This window comes from Meleagris gallopavo, chromosome 7, assembly GCF_905368555.1.
Source record: "Meleagris gallopavo chromosome 7, MGAL_WU_HG_1.1, whole genome shotgun sequence".
Lineage (NCBI taxonomy): Eukaryota > Metazoa > Chordata > Aves > Galliformes > Phasianidae > Meleagris > Meleagris gallopavo.
In genome coordinates, this window is record NC_139410.1 from 30,835,750 (window position 1) to 30,857,055 (window position 21,306).

At 45.6% G+C, this 21,306-nt stretch overlaps 1 protein-coding gene across 1 annotated transcript; it reads left to right on the forward strand.

Annotated features, from left to right (window-relative positions):
• The first annotated feature begins 8,138 nt into the window (after positions 1-8,138).
• On the forward strand, positions 8,139-20,439 carry HNMT (histamine N-methyltransferase). The gene is made up of 8 exons (XM_085228733.1): positions 8,139-8,142; positions 13,124-13,246; positions 14,656-14,794; positions 16,034-16,086; positions 18,456-18,563; positions 18,679-18,809; positions 19,044-19,137; positions 19,740-20,439. Exons 1-8 carry the CDS (start codon positions 8,139-8,141, stop codon positions 20,093-20,095), a joined length of 1,008 nt encoding a protein of 335 aa, XP_085084859.1. The 3' UTR covers positions 20,096-20,439.
• Positions 20,440-21,306: the final 867 nt, after the last annotated feature.

A 21,306-nucleotide genomic window follows, 5' to 3' on the forward strand; every position in this document is an offset into this window, starting at 1 on the left:
GTAAGGAGAATGATAGCTTGTGGAAAAAATGATGGAATAAACTCGATTAAGAAAGCTGCTCAAACAGGCATTGGGGTGGGAAGAGTTGGTGTAATAATAACAAAACATGGCAGCTGCAACGTGGCCATTGCCCTCAATATCAGCCCAAACCGAGATGCTTTCTTCTTTCCCTGGGCGAGCCCAAGCAGTGAAAGCATAGAAGTTGTGCTTTGGTTGAAGAACTGCTGGTGTATGCTGTTACATGTGTCAGCTGCACAGGTGGGCCCCGTCTGGGATATTTGCATGCACAGATACTGCATCCAGATGTCACTGTGCCTAAATACGTGGAACATCTGGGCTTTTGTGTGTAGGAGCACCAGAGGGACTGGGAGCCAACGTTGCTGTTAGCAGGGCTGGATCCCAGCTCTAATCCTCTCTCCTCCAGCAGTCACACAGGAAGCACCGCTGAGTGTTTTAGCTTTAGATGCCACGGCCAAGAGCAAAGAGAGTGATTTTATTTGCTCTAGAAATGAAACAGTGTAAGAACTCTGACTAGCCAAAATAGATAAAGACCTGTAAATTAGCTTGTGCTTGTCTTCATATGGCTTTAAGAGTAGCCTAATTGCATAGTGTTCTTTGCTAAAGTGCATTTATATTCACCTGTTTCCTAGAAAATGAAGAAAATACAGTCAGTTGAGCATTTCCATTTTGGATTAGTCCTCATAAGTATGATTGTTAGGGATCAGATCATTTGCTGCTCTTGTGGCATAGCTCGTTTCTTGAAAATCTGCCTTTTTTCTAAATATATAGCCTAATTTGCACATACGAATGGAAGAAGAAATGTAGCTCAATGTCAGGGCTTGATTTCAATTGAGAAGTAGTAATGCAGAAAGAAATGATACAACTCAAGGCCTTTTGAAACGTGGCTTGGAATGCCTGATGTATTAGCATGCCTCAGGACAGGTTTAACGTGTGCCTGGTTTAAATGTAATGTAAATGAAGTAACTTCCAGGTCTCACAGCTGGGACACGCTCCTGTCCTGGGCATGAGCTTGATTTATGTTATCTCTATGAGGATGACTTGTCTGGGGGCAGAACACCCCGCTGTCCCTTGAAATGGCTTTGCTTTTGGCCATGCGTGGAGATGTGGTTCCATTTACACCTGGGGAGAAGAGAGCAGACTTGGCTGAATGGTTGTAGTGGTGATCACAGCTGTAGGATGCTTTCCGCAGGGATGTTTAGCGTATGCCCTTTTATCTCCCAATCTAATACAGTTTGTCCTTACTTTAAAATGTAAACAACTTTCGTTGGTCACTTTCATTGGAAATGTCTCAGAAAAGAATCCAGAAACCCTATATTTGCGCTCACTGGTAATTATGTTCATTTGCCTTGATAACATGCTTTGTTACAACAGCATGTAGAGCAGACTCCAGACAGATCCATGGGTTAAAGCAATTGATGGGATTCATCCTGAAAGGCAAAGAGGCATTTTGATGGAATGAGAAATCAGATTCAATTTCCTTTGATAAAGAAGAATGTTAATTTTCTCCTCGGCTCTATGAAAGTTCACCTGCATGTTATGAATATTGTGGTTGTTACATGACAATATGACATTTGGAAGAAACTCTTCAAACATAATAACAGTGGAGAATCTTTCAGCAGTCTGTGGATGCATGGAACACCAGGCATTAATTTTGCAGCTGCAGAAGGTAGCAGTTACAATGTTTTTTGAGGCAATCTGGCTTCCAGTGCACATGACCTGGCTTCAAGTAGCTTTTCTGCAGAAGTGTCAGCAGTGGGTGCAGTGGAATGGCCTCACGTTGCACCAGGGGAGGTTCAGGTTGGATGTTAGGACAAATTTTATCTCAGAAAGAATGGTATTGGCACAGACTGCCCAGGGAGGTGGGGGATTCACCATCCCTGGAGGTGTTCAACAACCACGGAGGTGTGGCACTGAGAGATGTGGTCAGTAGGGATGGTGGGGACTGGCTGGAGTTGGGCTTGATCTTAGTGGCCTTTTCCAATCTTCACGATTCTGTGATTCTAAATTAAGTGATCTAATTGCACAATTTTGTTTTGTCCTCTGCACTGGTTTTAAATTCAGTGGCAGAATTAGGGAAGAACAGCAGCCTGTGACTTAGAGTGGTGAAAGATTTAAGTGTGCCATGAGAAATGTGTTTGGCAGATGTTCTCCTGCAGGATCAAGCTTCTTAGCTTACCTACAGTGGGTAGACCAACTGTATCCCAATTTTTTTTAGGTGGAGTAGTTTGGATCCATCTGAGTGCAGAAATACAGAATGGTATCAATGTCAGGACACGATGGATTTAAATCTAGCCCATTTAAATCATTGCCCTGAGAAATTTGGTGGTGGCAGTTGATATCTTGTTCTTAGATAAGCAATCCCAAGTAGGCCTTTGCAGGAGAGATTCTTTTATGGGAGATTTTTCTTCCAGCATACCCTAAGTAGGCCTTGTGGGAGTTGCAGCACAGCCAAAACACAGGTGACTACTTGTGTTTCAGCTGCTGCAATTGAGCAGCTTCTCTTAAGAGGTGTGAGTGGCACATTTGCTGAAACCCGGGCAGTGTCTGAGCTGTTTGAGCTCTCTCTCCCATGACAGACAGCAAGAAAACATCACAGTAGAAGCCAGCTGGGCCACCTTACAGCTATTTGGTGTTTTCTCTAACCCCAGCACTATTTAACTCAGTAAAGCACTTCATCTTGTAGAGTCTGACAGTCTGGGAGTGGAGAAAAGGTGGTTCAGTATCTCAGCCCCAGTTCTACTCTGGTTCCTATTGCAGTGGGGCACTGGGGACATGCATTGGTGTGAGCCCTGTGCCATGATCCTGCCTCTGGGGCAGCAGCAGTGACATTTGGGCATGTTCCTCACTGTGGGGAAGCATCACGAGGCTGCCAGGTCTTCAGAGAATCTCACATTCTCACCTGACACAGTCAGTTGATGAAGCCTGTTAACATCTGGGCTGAGATGAAAAGCTGTAGTGCAGCTGTGTCAAGTGTCAAGTCATGATTGCATTGCCACTCTATTTCTTTGGATAATACGGCAGATCCACAGCAATTATTTTTGAATGCAGTCTCTGTAACTGCAGAGCAGTAATGTGAAATATTTACTATTTTGTTTGCCTCGTGCCAAGTGAGTTTTCACTCAATTTGTCATTAACACTGCTGTCCTCTTCTGAGGGAAGTGTTTATTTATGTGAACGGCTCTTCAGTAATTTTGTGTTTTCTACAGGAATAGGTGCTGGCATCATCATTCAATTTCATTGACCACAAAAATCTGCGCTGATGAAGCTGTGGGACTGACAGCGGATGTGAGAGACAGGAGGACAGATCTCATGCTCGGTATTGCTGTTCATACAATGCGGGTCATTTGTGACAGAAAGAAAAAAAAAAAAAACAACCCTAAAACCTTCCATTTTGCAAAGTTCTGCAGTACTTTTGATGTACAGGCAGAACACTACCTAGAAAGGAGCAGTGCTGAGTCTAATGGGTCCCACCTCACATGGCTATGAGCTCCTCATGGAAATCAGCCCTGCTGAATTGGCAGCCCTGCTTACGAATCATCAGGTCTGACTCTTTGCGAGTACAGTTAATTAGTAATGAACATTTTGAGTATTTTTCCACATAATATTAGTGCTTTTACTGTTCATCCCCTCATTTCCATCACCATGACAGCCAAGATCTAAAACACAGCTGCCTGTCTCACACAATCAGGCAAACCTGAGAAATGGATGCTAGGGGAAAAAAGCCCAGTGCTGTGAAATCTGAAATGAAGTGAGGAGAGCTGCAGCTTGAAGACAAGCAGCACGAGTCTCAGCTGGGTTCGACCAACCTCATCTCCTCCTGTGACCAACAACCCCATGCATCACTACAGGCTTGGGCCAGGGTGGCTGGAAGTCTTCACAGAGGAAAAGGATCTGGGGGTGTTAGCTGACAGCAGCTGAGCATGAGCCAGCAATGTGCCCAGGTGGCCAAGAAGGCCAGTGCCATCCCAGCTTGTATCAGCAGTGCAGCCAGCAGCAGCAGCAGGTGATCATCCCTCTGATTTCTGCACTGATGAGGCTGCATCCCGAAAGCTGTGTTCAGTTTTGGGCCCCTCACTACAAGAAAGACATGGAGGTCCTGAGCGTGTCCAGAGAAGGGCAACAGAGCTGTGAGGGGTCTGGAGCAAAAGTCTTACGGGGAGTAGCTGGAGGAACTGGAGTTCCTCAGTCTGGAGAAAAGGAAAATTTTGGAAAAAAATAATCAGAAAACACTGTTCCGTGCCTGGGGCTCAACCCCAGTGCTGCTGGGATGGGGTCTTGTGGTGCTCAGGACAGGAGTGGTGACAGCCAGGCTGGTGCTGGGGGCTTTGGGAGAGAAATCCACCCATAAATCTGCCCATTACAATGCTGTCAGTGCCCAAAGCTGCTGCTGGGTGCAGTCGAGCACGTTCTGTGTTCTGTATTTTGTTAATATTAGACACCGTGTCTGATGCTTGCTTTGTTTCTATTAATTATCTTTGATTTTCTTTTGCTTCTTCATCAGCTTTGATTACTTTTTTTTTCCTGTGGAACTTCAGATCAGCTTTCTGAAGCAAAGCAAAATGTAAAGTGGAACTTTTATTTCTCCCTTGCTGACATCCAGACAATGAATATAGATCAGAATTTTCATTTCCTTTTTTTTTACCACATCCATTTGCATGATAGAACAAGCTTGCCAGACTGGCTTTTCTTTGATCAACTTAACAAGGAAAAAGCACTTTCTAGCTCTGTATTATTTTATGCCTTGTTTGTGACTTCAGCATCCCTTATACAGGTTTAGAGACGATTTATGCTTTATTGCCCTTGAGTCATTTCGTTGAGAGCACTTGTGTTCTTCCCACCGTAAAAACATCCCCCTGTAGCATGATATGTGTTAATAGACGTTGAATGGAAACATGGTGCATTGAAATGTTGGTGCTTCCAAATTACTCCATGCTATGACGAAAGCCAACTGAAGTTGGGGCTGTTGGTTTTGTTGCTCTTTTAGCTGTAGGTATTTCTCCTAGTGTGCTTCATGAATTCCTATTGCATTTGTTTCAGTTCCATTTGGTAACTGATTGAAAAATGGCTGTGCTAATTGGGTGCAGTCTTGGTGGCCTTATTGAGCCAGAGAGGCTTCCTTCATGATAACTGCTTTGCCATGTGGGAAGTGTTCATTTTCAGAGGGCAGAGAAATGGCCATATCTGCACTATACCTAATGGGAGGGGGGACAATCAGATTAATTATCGCTTGCTTTAGTAAAAGTGGCTGTGTAATGGTGCAGAACAAATAGCGTAACTCTCCCCAAGATTGTGTTAACGCATTCTCTCAACCAAAATAAAAAATAACTATCCTGTGTTGTAGAGGGAAGAGCTGCAAAAATATTAAGCAATGATGGATCTGTTTGAGATGATGTATTAAGACTTACATAGCTATTAACCAAAATTGCGCATTTGTAGTATTAAAAAAAGTATATTATAGTAAATTCAGTGTGAACACACCAAGCACACGAAAACTCTAACCTTGCTGACTTCCTGCCGTGCTCAAGTCCAAGAGAAAAGAGGGGACACATCCCTCAGGGAGGTGCTTGTAGGGCTGCACAGAGCCGCATCCCGAGGAGCACACGGAGCTGTGATGGAGTCCCAGCTGTGCCATGCGGTTGGTGTGGCTGCTTGTTAGCAGTGTCTTCCTGCTGCTGCTCCTTCTCTGCTTGCCTTGGCTTGGCCCCATTGCCAAAGTGGGATCTGCCCTCCAGGCCCTGATGTTGGGGTGGCTGTGGCACAGCAAAGCCCAAAGCACAGCATTAGTTGTGTTCAGGTCACAGCTGTAGGAACAGAGGGCTCACACGTCTTATCAAAAAGCTGAAGGACTGCAGTGGAGCTGCTCCCTCCTATTTTCCCACTGGTAAACGCTTGTAGAGGTGTTTTGCAACCTTGCCGTGATGGCAATAAGCCTTTATCTGAACAAATTGATCCTGAGACGCTGGAGTTTGTACCTTGTTTGCTGCTGCCTTGCCTGCTGTTTCTATCCTGGCTCCGAGCAGGTACAAATAATGAATTAACTGCTGGATAAGCCCTACAGTCCCCTGAGCAATTATTCTGGCTTCTGCCGTAGCAGACTCAATTTGTCCTGCAATAAGTACAATTTTCTGAGAAGTTAGTTCTGGTTCAAGCACTAATGATCCACATCTGTGCAGTGTAGTTGTTGTTTTGGGGAATGGTTGTGAGCCACGCTGTTGGAGAGAGCTTTAGGTTGGCATGCAAAGAGCACGTTGCATGGGGCATTCAGATACTGCTCTGTGTGCTGCTGGGACAACCAGGAGAGAGATGGTGTAAAATAGGCAACAGTCTCCAGCACACGGATTCTATATTCATTCTGAATATAGAATTACAGAGTCGTGATAGTTGGAAAAGACCTCTGAGATCCCCCAGTCCAACCCCAGCCCACCCCACCATGCCCACTGACCACAGCGCTCAGTGCCACATCTCCACAGCTCCTGAACCACCCCAGGGATGGTGACTCCACCACCTCCCTGGGCAGCCTCTGCAACTGCATCACTGCTCTTTTGGAGAATAAATTATTATGTGTTCAGTGGTACGAAAAGGGCATAAACAAACAGCATGCCAGCTGCAGATAAACCTTGTATCAGTGGTGGCTCTTGGCACAGGAGATGAGTAAATTTTATTAACATTGTCATTTCCAATCCACCACATCGTAAAGGACTTGGACGTTTTCTATTACAGTTGCAGATCTACCCTAACATCACAAAAGCACAATGCGGGAAATTAGATATTAACTGAAAAATAATTAAAGGCCTGGTGACAACTTGATAACATTGGGTAATTAAAGCGTTGGTAACAAATCCTGAATTTTAATTTTTCTTGCTGTAGCTGATACTAGAAATCAAGATCAAAAGTACGTTCTCTGTAGGAAAGCTAACTTGCTTATGTGTTGTTTGAAGAGGAAAGGGAAAGAGATGAAAGCTGGAGCTGTGCTACAGTCCAGTAACAGATGAAAATGTGCTGGAGCTGAGCTTTGCCTTTGTGGAGGCATTTGGTGGTGGTCATTCCACGACCAATCATGTCTGCCCAGTGATCACAGCCCTGCTAGAGGAATTGCCCCAAAAACTGCTTGGGGTAAGGAAATGAGACTCAGGGGCTGAATGGGAGAATAAGGGCAATGGCCTGTCAATGCCACAAAGGCATCTTTTTCCTCTAATAAGAATATATGATATTAATAGTTTGACATTGTGTCAAACATATGTTTAAACAACATCACTGGAGTCCATAAGCTGTATCAGAAGTACAGAGAGCACCAGAGGATGAATGCAAGAGGCATTTTGACTCTGGTAGCATGCTTAGCTGTGTTATCTCTTCCACTTCTGATTCCTCGTTTGCTATCTCAGTGTTTCCCATCTCACCTGACACTTTGTTTGTGGTATTGCTGTTCAGCCCTCACTTGGGCTGGCAGCAAATATCAAGTTGTAAGCAGCAAACAGAAGGAGGTGGTGTTCTGGTAGGACTGGGACGTGGGGATGTCCAGGGAGCTGACACCTGGCTGCCTTCCCAGAAAGGAGATACGATGGAACAAAGCACAAACACCCTGCAAAGTGCAGACTGTGCTCACAGAAACCAGGTTTGGCTTCTGCCTCTGCCAGAGCCAAGCAGCACAGTAGCAGATTGTAAAGGGACTCAGGGCCCTGCAACTCTATCAGTTTTGATCAATTTTTCAGCCAAGTTAGTAATACACCGGAGAGCGTGTCAACATGCTTTATGGAGGTCTGCAAGTGCCTACCATGGCTAATCCATAACGCTCAAATGGTTTCCTGGAAAACAGACATTTCGTTGTCACCATGAGGAGACTGCTAAGCAGTGGGGGAGAAAAATAGAGGAAAACCATGGGGCTGCCGCAGGCACTGCAGTGTGGGGCATGGCTTAGCAGCAGCACCCAAGGGACTGCCACTGCTTGGGGAGGCAGGAGACCAATGGTGCTTCTCTGTTTAATGGAAACTGGCAATCAATTTTTAGCAGCTGGTGGAGAAACAATTTAAGACACAAAACAGTTTCCCTCCCATTCCTCTGCCCCCCAGGTCTGAAATCATGCTATGAGCTGATGGCTTAAGCTGCTTGCTTTAGGCGTAATGAGTAAGTAGGACATTTAATCACTTAAATATGTGAATGGTTCTCCTAAGTATTCTGGTTTTATCAGTCTTTTATAAAATTATTTTGCCTTCAGATTTGTTACCAAAGCCTTTTCTGAGGTGGTTGTTCAGAATGGGGCACTCTGACTACCCTTCCCCTACCCACCAGCTGCTGAAAGCTTACTTGAAATTGCTGTTAAGTGAGCCAGTGCCTGGACTTCTTCCAAGGCATCCAGGGGATCTCTGAGCTCCCTTCCAGCCTGGGTTTTTCCATGGTTCCATGATCCCATATTCCATGCTCTGAACCCTTGATACACTTTGGGTGTCCCACAACACTGCAGAAGCTGGAAATTTAATATTACCATTTATCCTTAGTAAATTTACCCTTACCAAGTGTACAATTAAAGACGTGCTAGGAGAGCTGGGACACACCTCTGCTCACCCCACAGCATCACTCCTGCATCCTGTGTCCCTGTATCACGTATGTGCTCATAGCATACATCTGCCCTACAGACCAGTACTGAATGTGCCACTGCCAATCCATCTTTCTTATCTACTTTCTCTTCTTATTTGTAGGACAATAACTGGTCTCAAAGGAGGAAGAAAATATTGCCTGGAGATCTGACTGCTGACCCTGAGGAAAATCTCCTGACTTTTTTCCACAGTAACTGTTCCAAAGTGTGGCCATTTTCAGAGATTACCAGTTTCCTGAAAACCCTTTTTTTCTCCCACTGTGTTTAATATAAAATACTTTTCTACAGCCTACAAAAAAAGGCTAATCCAAAAAGTGAAAGCCAAGTCCTTTGCTCTTCCCTGTGCTGAGCCTCAATGGAGAGAAACACACTCCCCCAGCAGCAAGCACGTCGTACTGCTGTCTGCAGCCTGGCTCATGCAGGACAGGCAGGCAGCGAGCGATCTGCTGCCAAATGACCTCTGTCAGCACTCAGAAAGAAAAAGACAACAGCCACCTGTGTTACCAGGAAAGGCCAAGCTCATCTAATGGGAAGCCAAGGGAAGAGAAGGAGCAGAAAAACGTCCTTGCATCACCATCTAGTGGTCTCTGTGTTCAGTGGAATAAATCCAGCACCCCTAGGTCCTTTCTTGTGGATGATTCCTCTGTTAACCATATTGCAATCTGCCAAAAGGTGGGTGAGAACAGTGCTATGACTGCATCAGGAATGCTGGGCTGTCAAAGCACCTGGATGTGATGTATTTCTGCAGTACAGCTGTAAATGATTCAGTTTTCTACTGAATGTTCCTTGGGAATTTTCCAGGCTCTCTGCTTCAGCCACAAACCTTGCTGAAAGAGCATATCTGTGTTCTCCACAGCCTTACTGTTGGTTCTGCTGTCTGTCTACCAGGGACAGACCCTAGCAATCCTCTGCTCTTCTGTACACCACTGCTTGCCCTGCTCTAGGGTGAGGTGTTCTGAATCCTGCTGATGAAGTGCCATGAGCAGCTCCCAGCCCTTCCCAGTCTGCAGCTGCTTTGTGCTGGAAGCAGCACAAGAACATAGGAATTGAAATTCTGAGCATATTTTTTCCTCTTGAAGTCCTGTGAGCTACTGAGAGTAAAAGGGAGTGCTTTACCATAACTGTTTTTGCTCTCAGAGATATATATTTTTAATGCTTAGTGGTCTGTAGAGCAAAAGCTGGTCAGGCCTTGAATCAAACAGCCCTTCTCAAGGTGGCCATGTCAGACTCCCCTCTGCCCTCTCCTTCACTCTATGATTACAGCTACATGAGATACAACCTCTAGTCAAACAGTCTGACAAAAGGTGTTTTTAGCGTTCTAAAAGAGCTGTGCCAACAGCCAGCCTTTAATGGAAAGGCAAGAAGAGTGTGTTAAAAAAAAAAATGGATTTCCATGCTTCAGTTCTGGGGGAAATGGGTCACGAGTTTCCAAACTACAAGGCTTGAGGGTATTTGGTGGTGCAGGTCCAGGGCTTGTTTCTGCAGTCCGATGGAGCTGGAGGGGGCATAGCACTGTGTGGGTGATGCTGAGCCTTATGGAGCCCTGGAGGACTAGGAGCTGTGTGGGGAAACACAGCTGCTTTGTCTTCCTAGAGGAACAGCCTTAGCTTTAGACATCACCCTCAGGTCCAAAAACCTGCCTTCCTATTTGCACGAAACACACAGCTCAGCGCAGCTTAAAGCAGCACCTTGCCAGCGCACCCCAAAGCACAACATGCATGGCTGCCCCGAGGGCTGGCATTGCAGCAGGGCCGTGCACAAGGCCCTCTTGTCTCCTGTGCTGCCGAACAAAGGCCACTGCTGTGCACTAATGCCAGCTCGGCGCTGGGCCGGGTGACGGGGCGGGCAGGGATTAGCTTCCAGCGAGCGCACAGCGGGCTCTCAGCACCTCACAGCTCCCAGACGCTGGAGGTTCCTCCTCAGCTCCTGTTGCTTCAGAAAGGTTTGGCTATGGGGTGCTCAGGGCTGCATGGCGTGGGCAGTGCTTCCTGTGGGGATGGGACAGAGAAGTGCAGTGGCAGGGCAACAGCGGGATGGCTTTGGTGGGGAATGTAGTGGGCCTGGCTGTATGGCTCCTGATGGAGCAGAGACATGGGGTCCTGCTCCTCCCCTGTGCCCACTCTCCTCTCTGGGGACAGCTGGGACTTCAGATGTTGGCAGGAGGCAGTGCAGAGCTGGGAAGTGGAGAAGGAGTTCAAAGCAAATTAAAAAGCAAATAAAATAGCCCCTGGATCTGCCCGGTGGTGGCTGACATCCCTCAGCCACCTCCACTGGAGCTGTAAAGGCTTTACACTCTCATTCTGTCCTTTTATTTCCCCTTGAAAACACCACAGCTCCCTGCCCAGGCATTTCCCGTGTCTCTGTCTGTACGAGGAGGACGGCGTGGCAGACGTCACCGCTTGGGCAGGGCTCGGGTTTCACCTCATCGCTCAAGTGACGCTGCTGTCCCAACAGGTGCTGGCTAGAGGCCACCACCAGTGTCCCCAGAGGTCGAGCAAGAGGCTGGTGCTGGTGGCAATGCTCACCTAGGAGCCGGGTGACACACCGGCCTCCACGCCGTGCCACGAGCACACGGCCAGGCTGAGGGAGCCCTGGCACCAGCCCACACCATGGAACCCACCCCTGAGATGAAGAGGTAGGTGGGGTGGGGGAGGGGTCCCTATGTCATGAGCAGCCATGTGTGATTTGAGAATAAAAGCACATGTGCCCGCATCCTGGGAGGGATGGGGGTGAGAGAGGCTTTGTGAAGAGAGACCTCCTGTTTTTGCACGTGATGGAAAGAAAGAGATCCTGGGCTCGTGCTTCAGGGCTTCATTCAGCCACCAGGGATGCAGGAGAGGGACTCCTTGTGCCTCTGTGCCTGCTGCTGCCAGGGGGAGCCTTTGGCTGCCATGCTCGTTGCTCCCAAAACGTATCCACCTTCCCAACAATTAGTGTTAATCAGTCTTAGGAACCCTGCCTGCAGAGAAATGCTGAAAACCTCGGTGGGAGAGTTAATTTGGCATCCTCCCTCCTGGTGAATGCTTATGCTGAACAGTCCGTCCAAGCTTCCTGGCAGGTCTTCTGTGGTGGCTGGAAACATTTGACCTGTTAGAAATGGAGTATGCATCCCTGTGCAGGAAAAATCTTGCCATCTCTCAGTATTTTGGTGGGAAATTTATCCTGAAAATCACCTTGCCTGGTTCAGCCAGCTGAGAGGACAAAATAGTCCTCTGTTTCGAAGAGATGGAAGAGGTCAGAAGGTTGAGTGGAAATTTGAAGAGCTGGCCTGTAGCCAAGCTGGAGCTTATGGAGGGGGGCTAAGTTCAGGCTCATTACTGCAGAACTTCTGTAAGGCCTTTTATAGGGGATCTGAGGTTGAGATGACAGAACTGTGACCTTTGATCTACCTTGTGGGAGCCTGAAAAGCTCTTTCTACAAGATTTTTATCATGAACTCAGATGAAAAGGGAACTTCTTACAGGAACCTGGCAGCACTCCAGTGTCTCCAAGTATTTCTGGGACGCCCTAGTCTTTTTTCATTCACCAAAGCAGCATGTTATTTGCACATGTGGCCATTTCCATGCTACCTGCTAGCAGTCTTTTTATGCTCATGTCTCAAAGCGACCATTACAAGTCTCTCATTTTTCTTTTCCATCTCCTGGCTTATTTCTTATTTGCACAAGAGCTTTTCCATTACAGAGGGGAGTTTAGGGCTGCTTACTGCTTTTGCAGACTGTCATGAAGCATTTAATAATGGCAAGGCTAGGGGAGCAGCAATGTGGCTAAACCAAGGTTATATGGGAATATCACTCCTATGTCTTGCTGTTCATCTCCACCATAGTTATGCAGAAGATAACTATTTCCTTTTTGTAGGTAGCCTCACCCTAAAACTTCCTTTGCAGAAATGAGGTCCTTGCTTCAATTTCATTTCATACTTTCCTTTTGCACATCTCTTTCATAGATGTGACACATTGTCAAAGGAAAATGGAGAGGTGACTTCATTGCTGGAAATTTTCACATAATAAAAAACCCCAAAACTAAGAATGAAAACATTTGCCTGAATGAAAATGGTAATGGTCCATTGACTCCTTTGCCTTTTGTCCCTTGAGTCCTATGGATACTACCAATCACCCAGGTAACAGTTGAAGGCAGGAGAAGCTGAAATTAAGAAACAGAAGCAAAACAAACACTGAAATATCAGGACAAGAAACGCGCTTCAGATGCTGAAGCTCCCTATCATCTTTTTGAAATTTCACTGCTATTTCTTCTACTCCTTTCATGACTGAAAGACTCACAGTTAATCTAATGCCTTCCTCTGTATTGACTGGTGAATGATTCTTCAGAGGGGGAAGAATCTTCCACCACACATCTCAGGCAAGCACTGGTGCAGGTGGGCACACCATCACTGGCAATTCTGTATGATAAAGAGCTTTTAGCTTTCTTTATTGTAGTAAAAGAGCACCAAATAGAATTGATTATTGAACGAGGAAAATTTGTCCTGGATTATCTTCCTTCTGTTCTGCATTTTCAGTGCAGCTTCAAAAAAGCGTACAGGTTCTTCAAATAACCGAAGTACTATACTTTCCTTACAGGAATAGGTTACCCAGCATGAACTTTGAAGCAGAGATTCTGGCAGATCCACACGATAATTCAGGTATTTGGGAGTAAAAAAACAAAACAACAACAACAAAAAAAGAGATAAAAGTAAAATGCCCATTCACTATAAATATATCTTAATTCTCTTGGCAACAGAATTGGAAGTTGTTAAAGGAAGAAAAAGAAAGAAACAGGGTGCTACACTGAATTCAGGTGATCTATCTGAGATAGATATTGATATCTGTACCTCCAGTTGGGCTGGATGTTGAATCCCTATTCATACCTCACAGAAACACAGCAGCCAGGGACACACGGTTTTTGAAACAGCATAGGCATCCATGTAAGGTTGAACAGTCCTATACAAGATGTACAACATTATCTTACTAGCAGCAACTAAAAGCAGAATTTAAATAAGCAATGCCTGAGAAGGCGAAAATGAGGATGAAGATGTTCTGCTGAGTCCTGTCCTTCATCCTCACTTCAGTTAGGAGGAAATTAGGTTAGAAGCTGATTTTTTTTCCCTTCTCAACACTACCTTTTCAGTGCTGATCTCAGATGTTGAGGTTGGCACTACCGCTGCATCCTTGATGTAGCCATCTGTCTGAGATGGACCCCAGAGACAGCATTTAGCTGAATGGCATCTTTGAGTGAGCCCGAAGTCTTAGTCTTATCACTGCTCCTCAGACTCAAGCAGCTGGCCAGTGCTTGTGCCCGGGCAGGAGCAACATCTTTGGGATGAGACGTCAGGAAAGCTGGTTTTTGCAATAATTGCTTGTAGCCCCTTGAGTTGCCTGGGCCTTGATTCAGAGCTGGAAATCTTAGTTCTGGTGTGTAAGTATGAGCCCATCCAGCTGAAATGCTTTTGCTGCCGATTGCCCTCATGGCCACAAGCCACGGCTCCCAGTGGGAATTCACCTCCCTGGCAGTGTATTGCAGTCCCATGTCAGTGAGAGCCAGAAATGAGGCACACGGAGTTAACTATTTTTGCTTCAGCTGCAGGTGTGCATCACCCCTAATAGCAAGTGTGCCAACAGCTGGGGGTTTCATTCATCCTATCCAGCATGTGTGAGAACCACAGCCCTTCCAGAACCTCCTGAGCAATCGTCTTCACCTTCTTGCCAGAAATACACTCCCTTTCTGCAAACCAAGTAGCACCCAGCTAAACACCTCCAGGAAATGGGTACATCTTCCTCAGAGCAACCTGCAGTAATGACCATCGCTTAACATGCTGGTGTCAAAGGACATCAAAGAGTAATTTTTATATCTTTAGTGTCAACAGACTGAGTTTTCACATAAGCCCATGTGCATGGATGGCTCCTGGGCTGTGTGACCTCTGCACCATCTTCCCGAATCTCTGGCTTCTGTTGGGTTGGGCTGGGTTTGGTTTGGTTTCTTCCACGAGGTAAGTGCTTTGATCCTTCATTTGCCTGGAAGTCACTAACACGCCATTCATATTTGTTTCTCAAGAGCTGTATGTCATCCCTTCCATGAGAAGTCTCACGGCTGAGGAGTATGTAGAGGCCTTTCAGTCATTTTTGGATCACTCAACAGAGCACCAATGCATGGATGAGTTCAACAAGGAAGTGATGCCACACATCATGGCTGGGTAAGGAGCATGTCCACTGTGACCTTGGGTCAGCAAACATATTGGAGGATGATGGATTTTCTGGGGCATGAATGAAATTTTAATGCTTTTAAGTTTTGATTCCATTAACAGCAGCCTTTCAAATATTCTGTTTAAGTGCAATTTCAATTAATACCCTGTGCTGCTTATTTGGTTATGTAAAGGAAAAAATCAACACCTTATTTGCATGTCCATCTGCTTCCATTAGCTGATTTTCCAAGGATTAAAGCGTATTGAATTTTTATTTCTTTTCCTTCTTTCTTTCTTTCTTTCTTTCTTTCTTTCTTTCTTTCTTTCTTCTTTCTCTCTTTCTCTCTTTCTCTCTTTCTCTCTTTCTCTCTTTCTCTCTTTCTTTCTTTCTCTCTCTCTTTCTTTCTCTCTTTCTTTCTCTCTTTCTCTCTTTCTATCCTAAGTTGATTTGCATTGCTTAAGCATCAAATGATAATCAGTTTTGTGAAGTACTGATGTAATATCACAGTACTAAGCCTGTGTGACCGTAGATAGTTTCAGAACAGGCTAGATCCAAAATACAAGAAAACAGTTTCAAGTCTGGATAATTGCTGGATATTGTGGAAAGTGTATTGTTCTTTGAGAAAAAAAGGCAGGTAACTCCAGACCAGACACTTATATCTGTCTAATCTATTTCTCAATCAATCTATCTATCTAATGCAGTAGAGGTAATAATAAAGAGAAAAAAATTGTTTGAGGAAATGTTAGAAGAAATATTTCTAAATATTTCTTAATGTAAATTTTAAGCAATTTTGTTTGCTGGACCAATACAAAATATTGCAGCTTAGTAGGATGCTAATGAATATGCAGTGCAGAAAACCAAACTTGTCTCCCGAGGGCTGCAGAGATTTGCCCCATTTTGCCTTGCCCCCACAGCCCCAGCCAGGCACAGCTCTGCTCCTTCAATGGGAACTTCTCGCTTTGGGTTTTCTTGAGGCCTTTATGTGTGGTGTCAGCCTTAGCTTGAAGAAAACTCTGGCAGGGGAATAGAAATCCTATATCCTGCTCCTTACTGTACTTTGAAATATGAGCCTGCTCATACAGGGTAAGCTCTTGCCATGTAGTAAGTTATAGCTGAGTTCCAAAGGGATGCTCAGATTTCATGTGGCACGTCTCAGTTAAATTGGGCCAATGTGGTATCCAAGATGTTATAATTAAAATATAAAATTATGTGACACACTGTGGTTGAGTAACATGTACTTGTAATTTCAGTCTCGGCAATGGAAAATCGACTATAAACATTCTGGGAGTGGGGAGCGGCACAGGTAAGGAGCTGAAAAGCACAGCAGATGCTGGGGAATGGTGGTCCTTGGGGAAAGGGAAAGTACTACCCAGGTTTTGAGCTATGGGAGAACTGCTCATACATTAATAACACTATTTCTCGTGACAGTCTCTTGATGACTGTCATCTGGCTACATGTGTCTAAAATCAAGGAGTCTTTCATTAGATTAAGTAGGAAAGCATCTCCAAACCTCACTGGAAAGACTTTGAGTGTTTGGGACGTTGTTCCCACCCAAAGGTCCCATCCTAGAGTCTCCCACTTTATGTTGCTTTCAGGGACACGAGGCACTCAAAGGCACTTCCTACTTCATGCTGCTTTCAGGGACACAAGGGGCTGTGGAGATGGACATGGGCTGGCACAACCACCAGTATGGCACCTAGCCAGCTTCTTCAGGATGGGTTTCTTTGTTACAGCTCTGTCTTTATCCAGAGATTACTAGAGTTTAACTGCAAATGGTATTTCCCCCCAGAGAGGAAAAATCTTTTGGAAGAAATGGCTTTAAAGCTGTTCTAAGTGAAGAGTGAAACATCCGGCTTTGCTCCCAGGGAATCTGGAAAAAAGTAAAGAAAGTAGAGAAAAGAAGTAGCAGTTCAATTTATCAGTTTGATTTTGCTTTAAAAAGTATTTTCAGCTGAATTATAAGTATTAATACTTTCTAGTGGAAGCATTTTTTCTCACTCTTTCTGCTTGTTTTCCTGAGTAAGACAAAAATAACAGAGGCTATTTTCCCCAGCTGGGAATATGTTGTAGCATATGAGAAAGCAAGGAGGAAGAAATCATTCAGTTCTCAATTACACTTCTTTCTCATTATGTACTATAACACCGAAATTTTGTCTGGCTCCAAGAAAACACAAAGGAAAGGAAAACCCTTTACATTACCCGCATTTTTCTTTATTTCCTCTTCAGAAGAACTTTCAGTGAGAAAGTAAAAGACCTAAGACATTCTAGCAGGGATGCAGGCTCCCATCTTGCAGTGCCAAGGCTGCCTGAGCCGAACCTGCGCGGGCGGCATGGGAGTGAGCCAGCATGGCACCGAGCAAAAGGTCAAGTGTGATCCCTGACCTTCTGAGGCTTGGACTCTGATTTCACACGGCCCGAATCAGTGTAGTCAACTGAACTATTAATGGGGGTTGTGACCTGCTCTGCATCCTGAAAGGCTGCTGCTTGGTCCCGGTCACGCTTTCTCATTCAGCCCACGTTCCCCATGGCTGGTGCAAGCATCTTGGCTGTCAGCTGCTGGTGAGGATCAGGCGGGCTGTGGTTTACAGGGGATTTCACTCCTGCTTCAGCAGTGCCCCAGTTTGGCTTGTGCTGAAGGGTGCTGCTGGCAGCTTCTTTGCTTTTCTCCAGGAGGCACACGAGCCTGAGAATGGGACAAATCTTGAGCAGCATTACTTGTGTCAGCTTGTGTTGAGTTGCCATGGTCCATCATTATTGTATCATCAGCATCTTTATATTCAAGCTGGCAGGAATTTCCCTCCTTGAATTCTACTTACTATAACACCTATCAGAGATGTCAGTTCTTGTCATAGTTAGTCCAGAAGGTCAGAGAAGATACAGGATCTGGTGTCGAGTGTCCTGAGTGTACAGTTTGCATGGATAGGACAATTTCTAGGCTCCACTCTCAATAGCAAACAGAATTCTCACAGAGATCCACTCAACGTGATCATCTCTGCTGTTTCTTTCCATAATCCCAGATGAACCAGATGAGTTTTGAACATTTAGCACATCATGCCTTTCTGGGAGGAGCAAAGGTGACCTGCATCACTTTAAAAGGCACTGGGGATTTCCTAGGACAACAAGACAGGGTGATGCTTATTCCTCCAGAGCTCAGACTGTCTTGGAGGAGCAGCAGTAACGAAATATGAAGGGCAATTACATGATGCTCAAGCTGCAAATCTGTGAGCCTTTATTTGCAGCTCTAATACAACAGCTGGATAATGGATTCCCAGACCACGTGGCCTGACTCCAGAGGGGGACTAACCCACTGCATATCCCCAGCTCTCCAAGCAGTGTCACACCTGTGACAAAGCAGCTGTCACCTCCCCAGGGCAGCATCAACGTCAAAGCTGCATGGCTGTGTTGACTCTCTCCTTGCTCCTCATTCTAACTTTGTGTTTTTCTCAAAAACTTATGTTTCCTATTGTTTTAAAACATTGATCTTTAATTATTTGAACTTGTTCCTCCTGTGACCCAGAATATTAGCATTAGTAGGTTTCTGCTCTGTTGCTTATCTCTTTCTTATTCTTGTTATTATCTGCAAATAATGTTATCTTGCTGGCTGGGGCACTGGCATCCTTTCATCACCACTCAAATGTTTTTAAAAATAACAGATTTGTGTTTATTGAATAGGTGAACAGGATCTAAAAATGATCCAGATCCTGCAGGCTGCACACCCAGGGGTCCTTATTAACAACGAAATCATAGAGCCCAACCCACAGCATGTGGCTGCCTACAAAGGTGAGGCACCTTGGGCCCTTCTGCCATCTGGGGTATGACCAAGACCATTGATTTGTATGATCATTTTTTTATGCTGTTCTGTGAAATTTGTGTTTTGTTTCTACTTTTTAAACAGAGCTGGTTAATCGAGCTCCAGATCTGCAGGGGGTCTCTTTTACTTGGCACCAGCTTACTTCCTCAGAGTATGAACAACAGGTGAAAGAGAAAAACACACACAAGAAGTTCGACTTCATCCATATGATTCAGGTAAGATATTCAGTACTACTGGTTTTAACTACTTGGTGAGTATGGTGTGAGTATGGTGAGCTGTGCAAAGAACTTGCCTAAAAACTTAAAGGGATGCACACATCTCCCAGCCACAAAACTGGCAGCAATGGGAGGGAAGCGTCAGAGAATTGGTGTAAAGCACCAGCTCTGCACAGAGTGCACAAGCCTTGCAGGGCTGGAGTAGGAATAACTGCATGCAGCTCTCCCTTCCAGATGCTGTACCGTGTAGAAGATATTCCTAACACCATCAAGTTTTTCCACAGCTGTCTCAACCATCAGGGTAAACTCCTGATCATAATTCTGTCAGGTAAGAGAGGCCTCCCATTTTTGCATCGTTGCTATGAAGTATGAGAGCCAGCGATAATTGCCTTGGGATTTCAGTAGCAGTAATTCTATAGCACTTAAACAAAACAAATGTTTTCATGGGCTTGGACTCTTGGACCCCAGTGTCTGATGGAACCACACGGATATAACCTGCATGCTCTTGCTTCCCTGCATTTAAAATAGATGAATGACTCTGTGGAATAATTGCCTAGAGAGAAGAGCAGCTGTGCCTGGAAGAAGGCCAGTCCTTGTTCATGGTGAAATGAGCACCATGCAAAGACAGCCTGAGCTCTGCAGCTCTTCTTTCCACACAGCAATGGCCAAGACTCAAGCAGGACAAAGGGAGCTGCCTAGACCTGTGGGCTTTGAAAAGGAGGCACTTATAACATTGCCATACTTGTTTTTTAAAAAGTGTTTTTTTCCAGTGTGTCATTCTCAAGTCCCCAGCTGGTGGTATGGTGAATAAAACACAGTTTCCCATGTTCAGCATTAAGCCTTCCACCAGCAGTAGTGGGGAGGCTGATCTGGGACGAGCTTTTTCAGGTGTGTGCTTTTAGGTGTGCCTGATCTTCCTCCCCTCCACAGACAGCAGCGGTTGGGCCAGCTTATGGAAGAAGTACAGGCATTGCTTGCCTTCAACTGACAGTGGCCACTACATCACCTCCGACAGCATCACGGCAGTTCTGAGGAAGCTCAGCATCAAGTACCACGTTTATGAGTTCCCATCGGGCTGGGACATCACTGAGTGCTTTATTGAGGGGGACCCAGCTGGAGGCCATATGATGGATTTCCTGACAGGGACAAAAAATTTCCTGGGCACAGCACCAGCAGCTCTGCGGAGCCGTCTGCAGGAGGCTCTTTGCCAGCCTGAATGCAGCAGCAGGAAGGATGGGAGAGTCATTTTCTGCAACAATCTCAGTATGATCGTAGTGGAATCCTAGAGCCTGGACCAACTTGCAGAGGTGGAGTAGGGCAATGCAATTGTAAGGCAAAGCAGAGATGGGCAGGCAGTAGAGCAGGGCTCGTCCATCCCAGTCTGGGAGGATGGAGCAGCCTGTGATGTCAAGGATGAACTCTTTGTTCCTCTGAGCTCAATGAAACCAAGAGTTCACCCTGCACTGTTCAGTATTGGGAGAATTTTTTTCAGAATGTAAAAAACTGTATTATACTACAAGCCTGCATGGGAAGTATTTTATCATAGAATTGTAGAATTATTTGAGATGGAAGGGACCTTTAAAGGTCATCTAGTCCCTGCAATGAACAGGGACATGCACAGATAGATCAGTTGCTCACAGCTCTGTCCAGACTGATCTTGAATTTCTTCAGGGATGGGGCATCCACCACATCTCTGGGCAACCTGTGCCAGTGCTTCACAACCCATATTGTAGAAATCTTTTTATTATATCTCATCTAGATCTCCCCTCTTTCAGTTTGAAACCATTTCCCTTTTTCCTATTATATCAGAGCCTGCTAAAGAGGCTGACCCTTTCTTTCTCACAGACCCCTTTTAGATACTGAAAGTCCACTCTCAGTTCTCCCCAGAACCTTCTCCAGGCTGAATGGCCCCAGCTCTGAGCCTGTCCACGTAGGAGAGGTGTTCCATCCTTTGGATCATTTTTGTGGTCCTCCTCTGGATGCACTCTGAAAGGTCCATGTCTCTCCTGTGCTGAGGAGTCCACATCTGGACACAGTACTCCAGGTGAGGTCTCATCAGCACAGAGTAGAGGGGCTGGATCACCCTCTTCTCCCTGCTGCCCATGCTTCTTTTGATGCAGCCCAGGATACAGTTAGCTTTCTAGGCTGAGGGCACATTGCTGGCTCATGTCTGGCTTAGCACCCACCAGTACCCACAGGTCTTTTTCAGCAGGGCTGTGCTTTATCCTATCATACCCCAGCTTTTATTGATAGTGAAGGTTGCCACTTCCCAGGTTCCTGACCTTGCACTGGGCTTTATGTTGAACCTCACGAGGTTCTCCTGGGCCCACTGCTCAAGCCTGTCTAGGTCTCTCTCGATAGCATCCCATCCCTCAGATGTGTTGAGTGCACTACACACCTTGGCACCATCCACAAGCTTGCTAATTGTGCACTCAATCCTGTTGTTGAGGTCATTGATGAAGATTTCAAAGAGCATTGGTCCCAGCATTGACCCCTC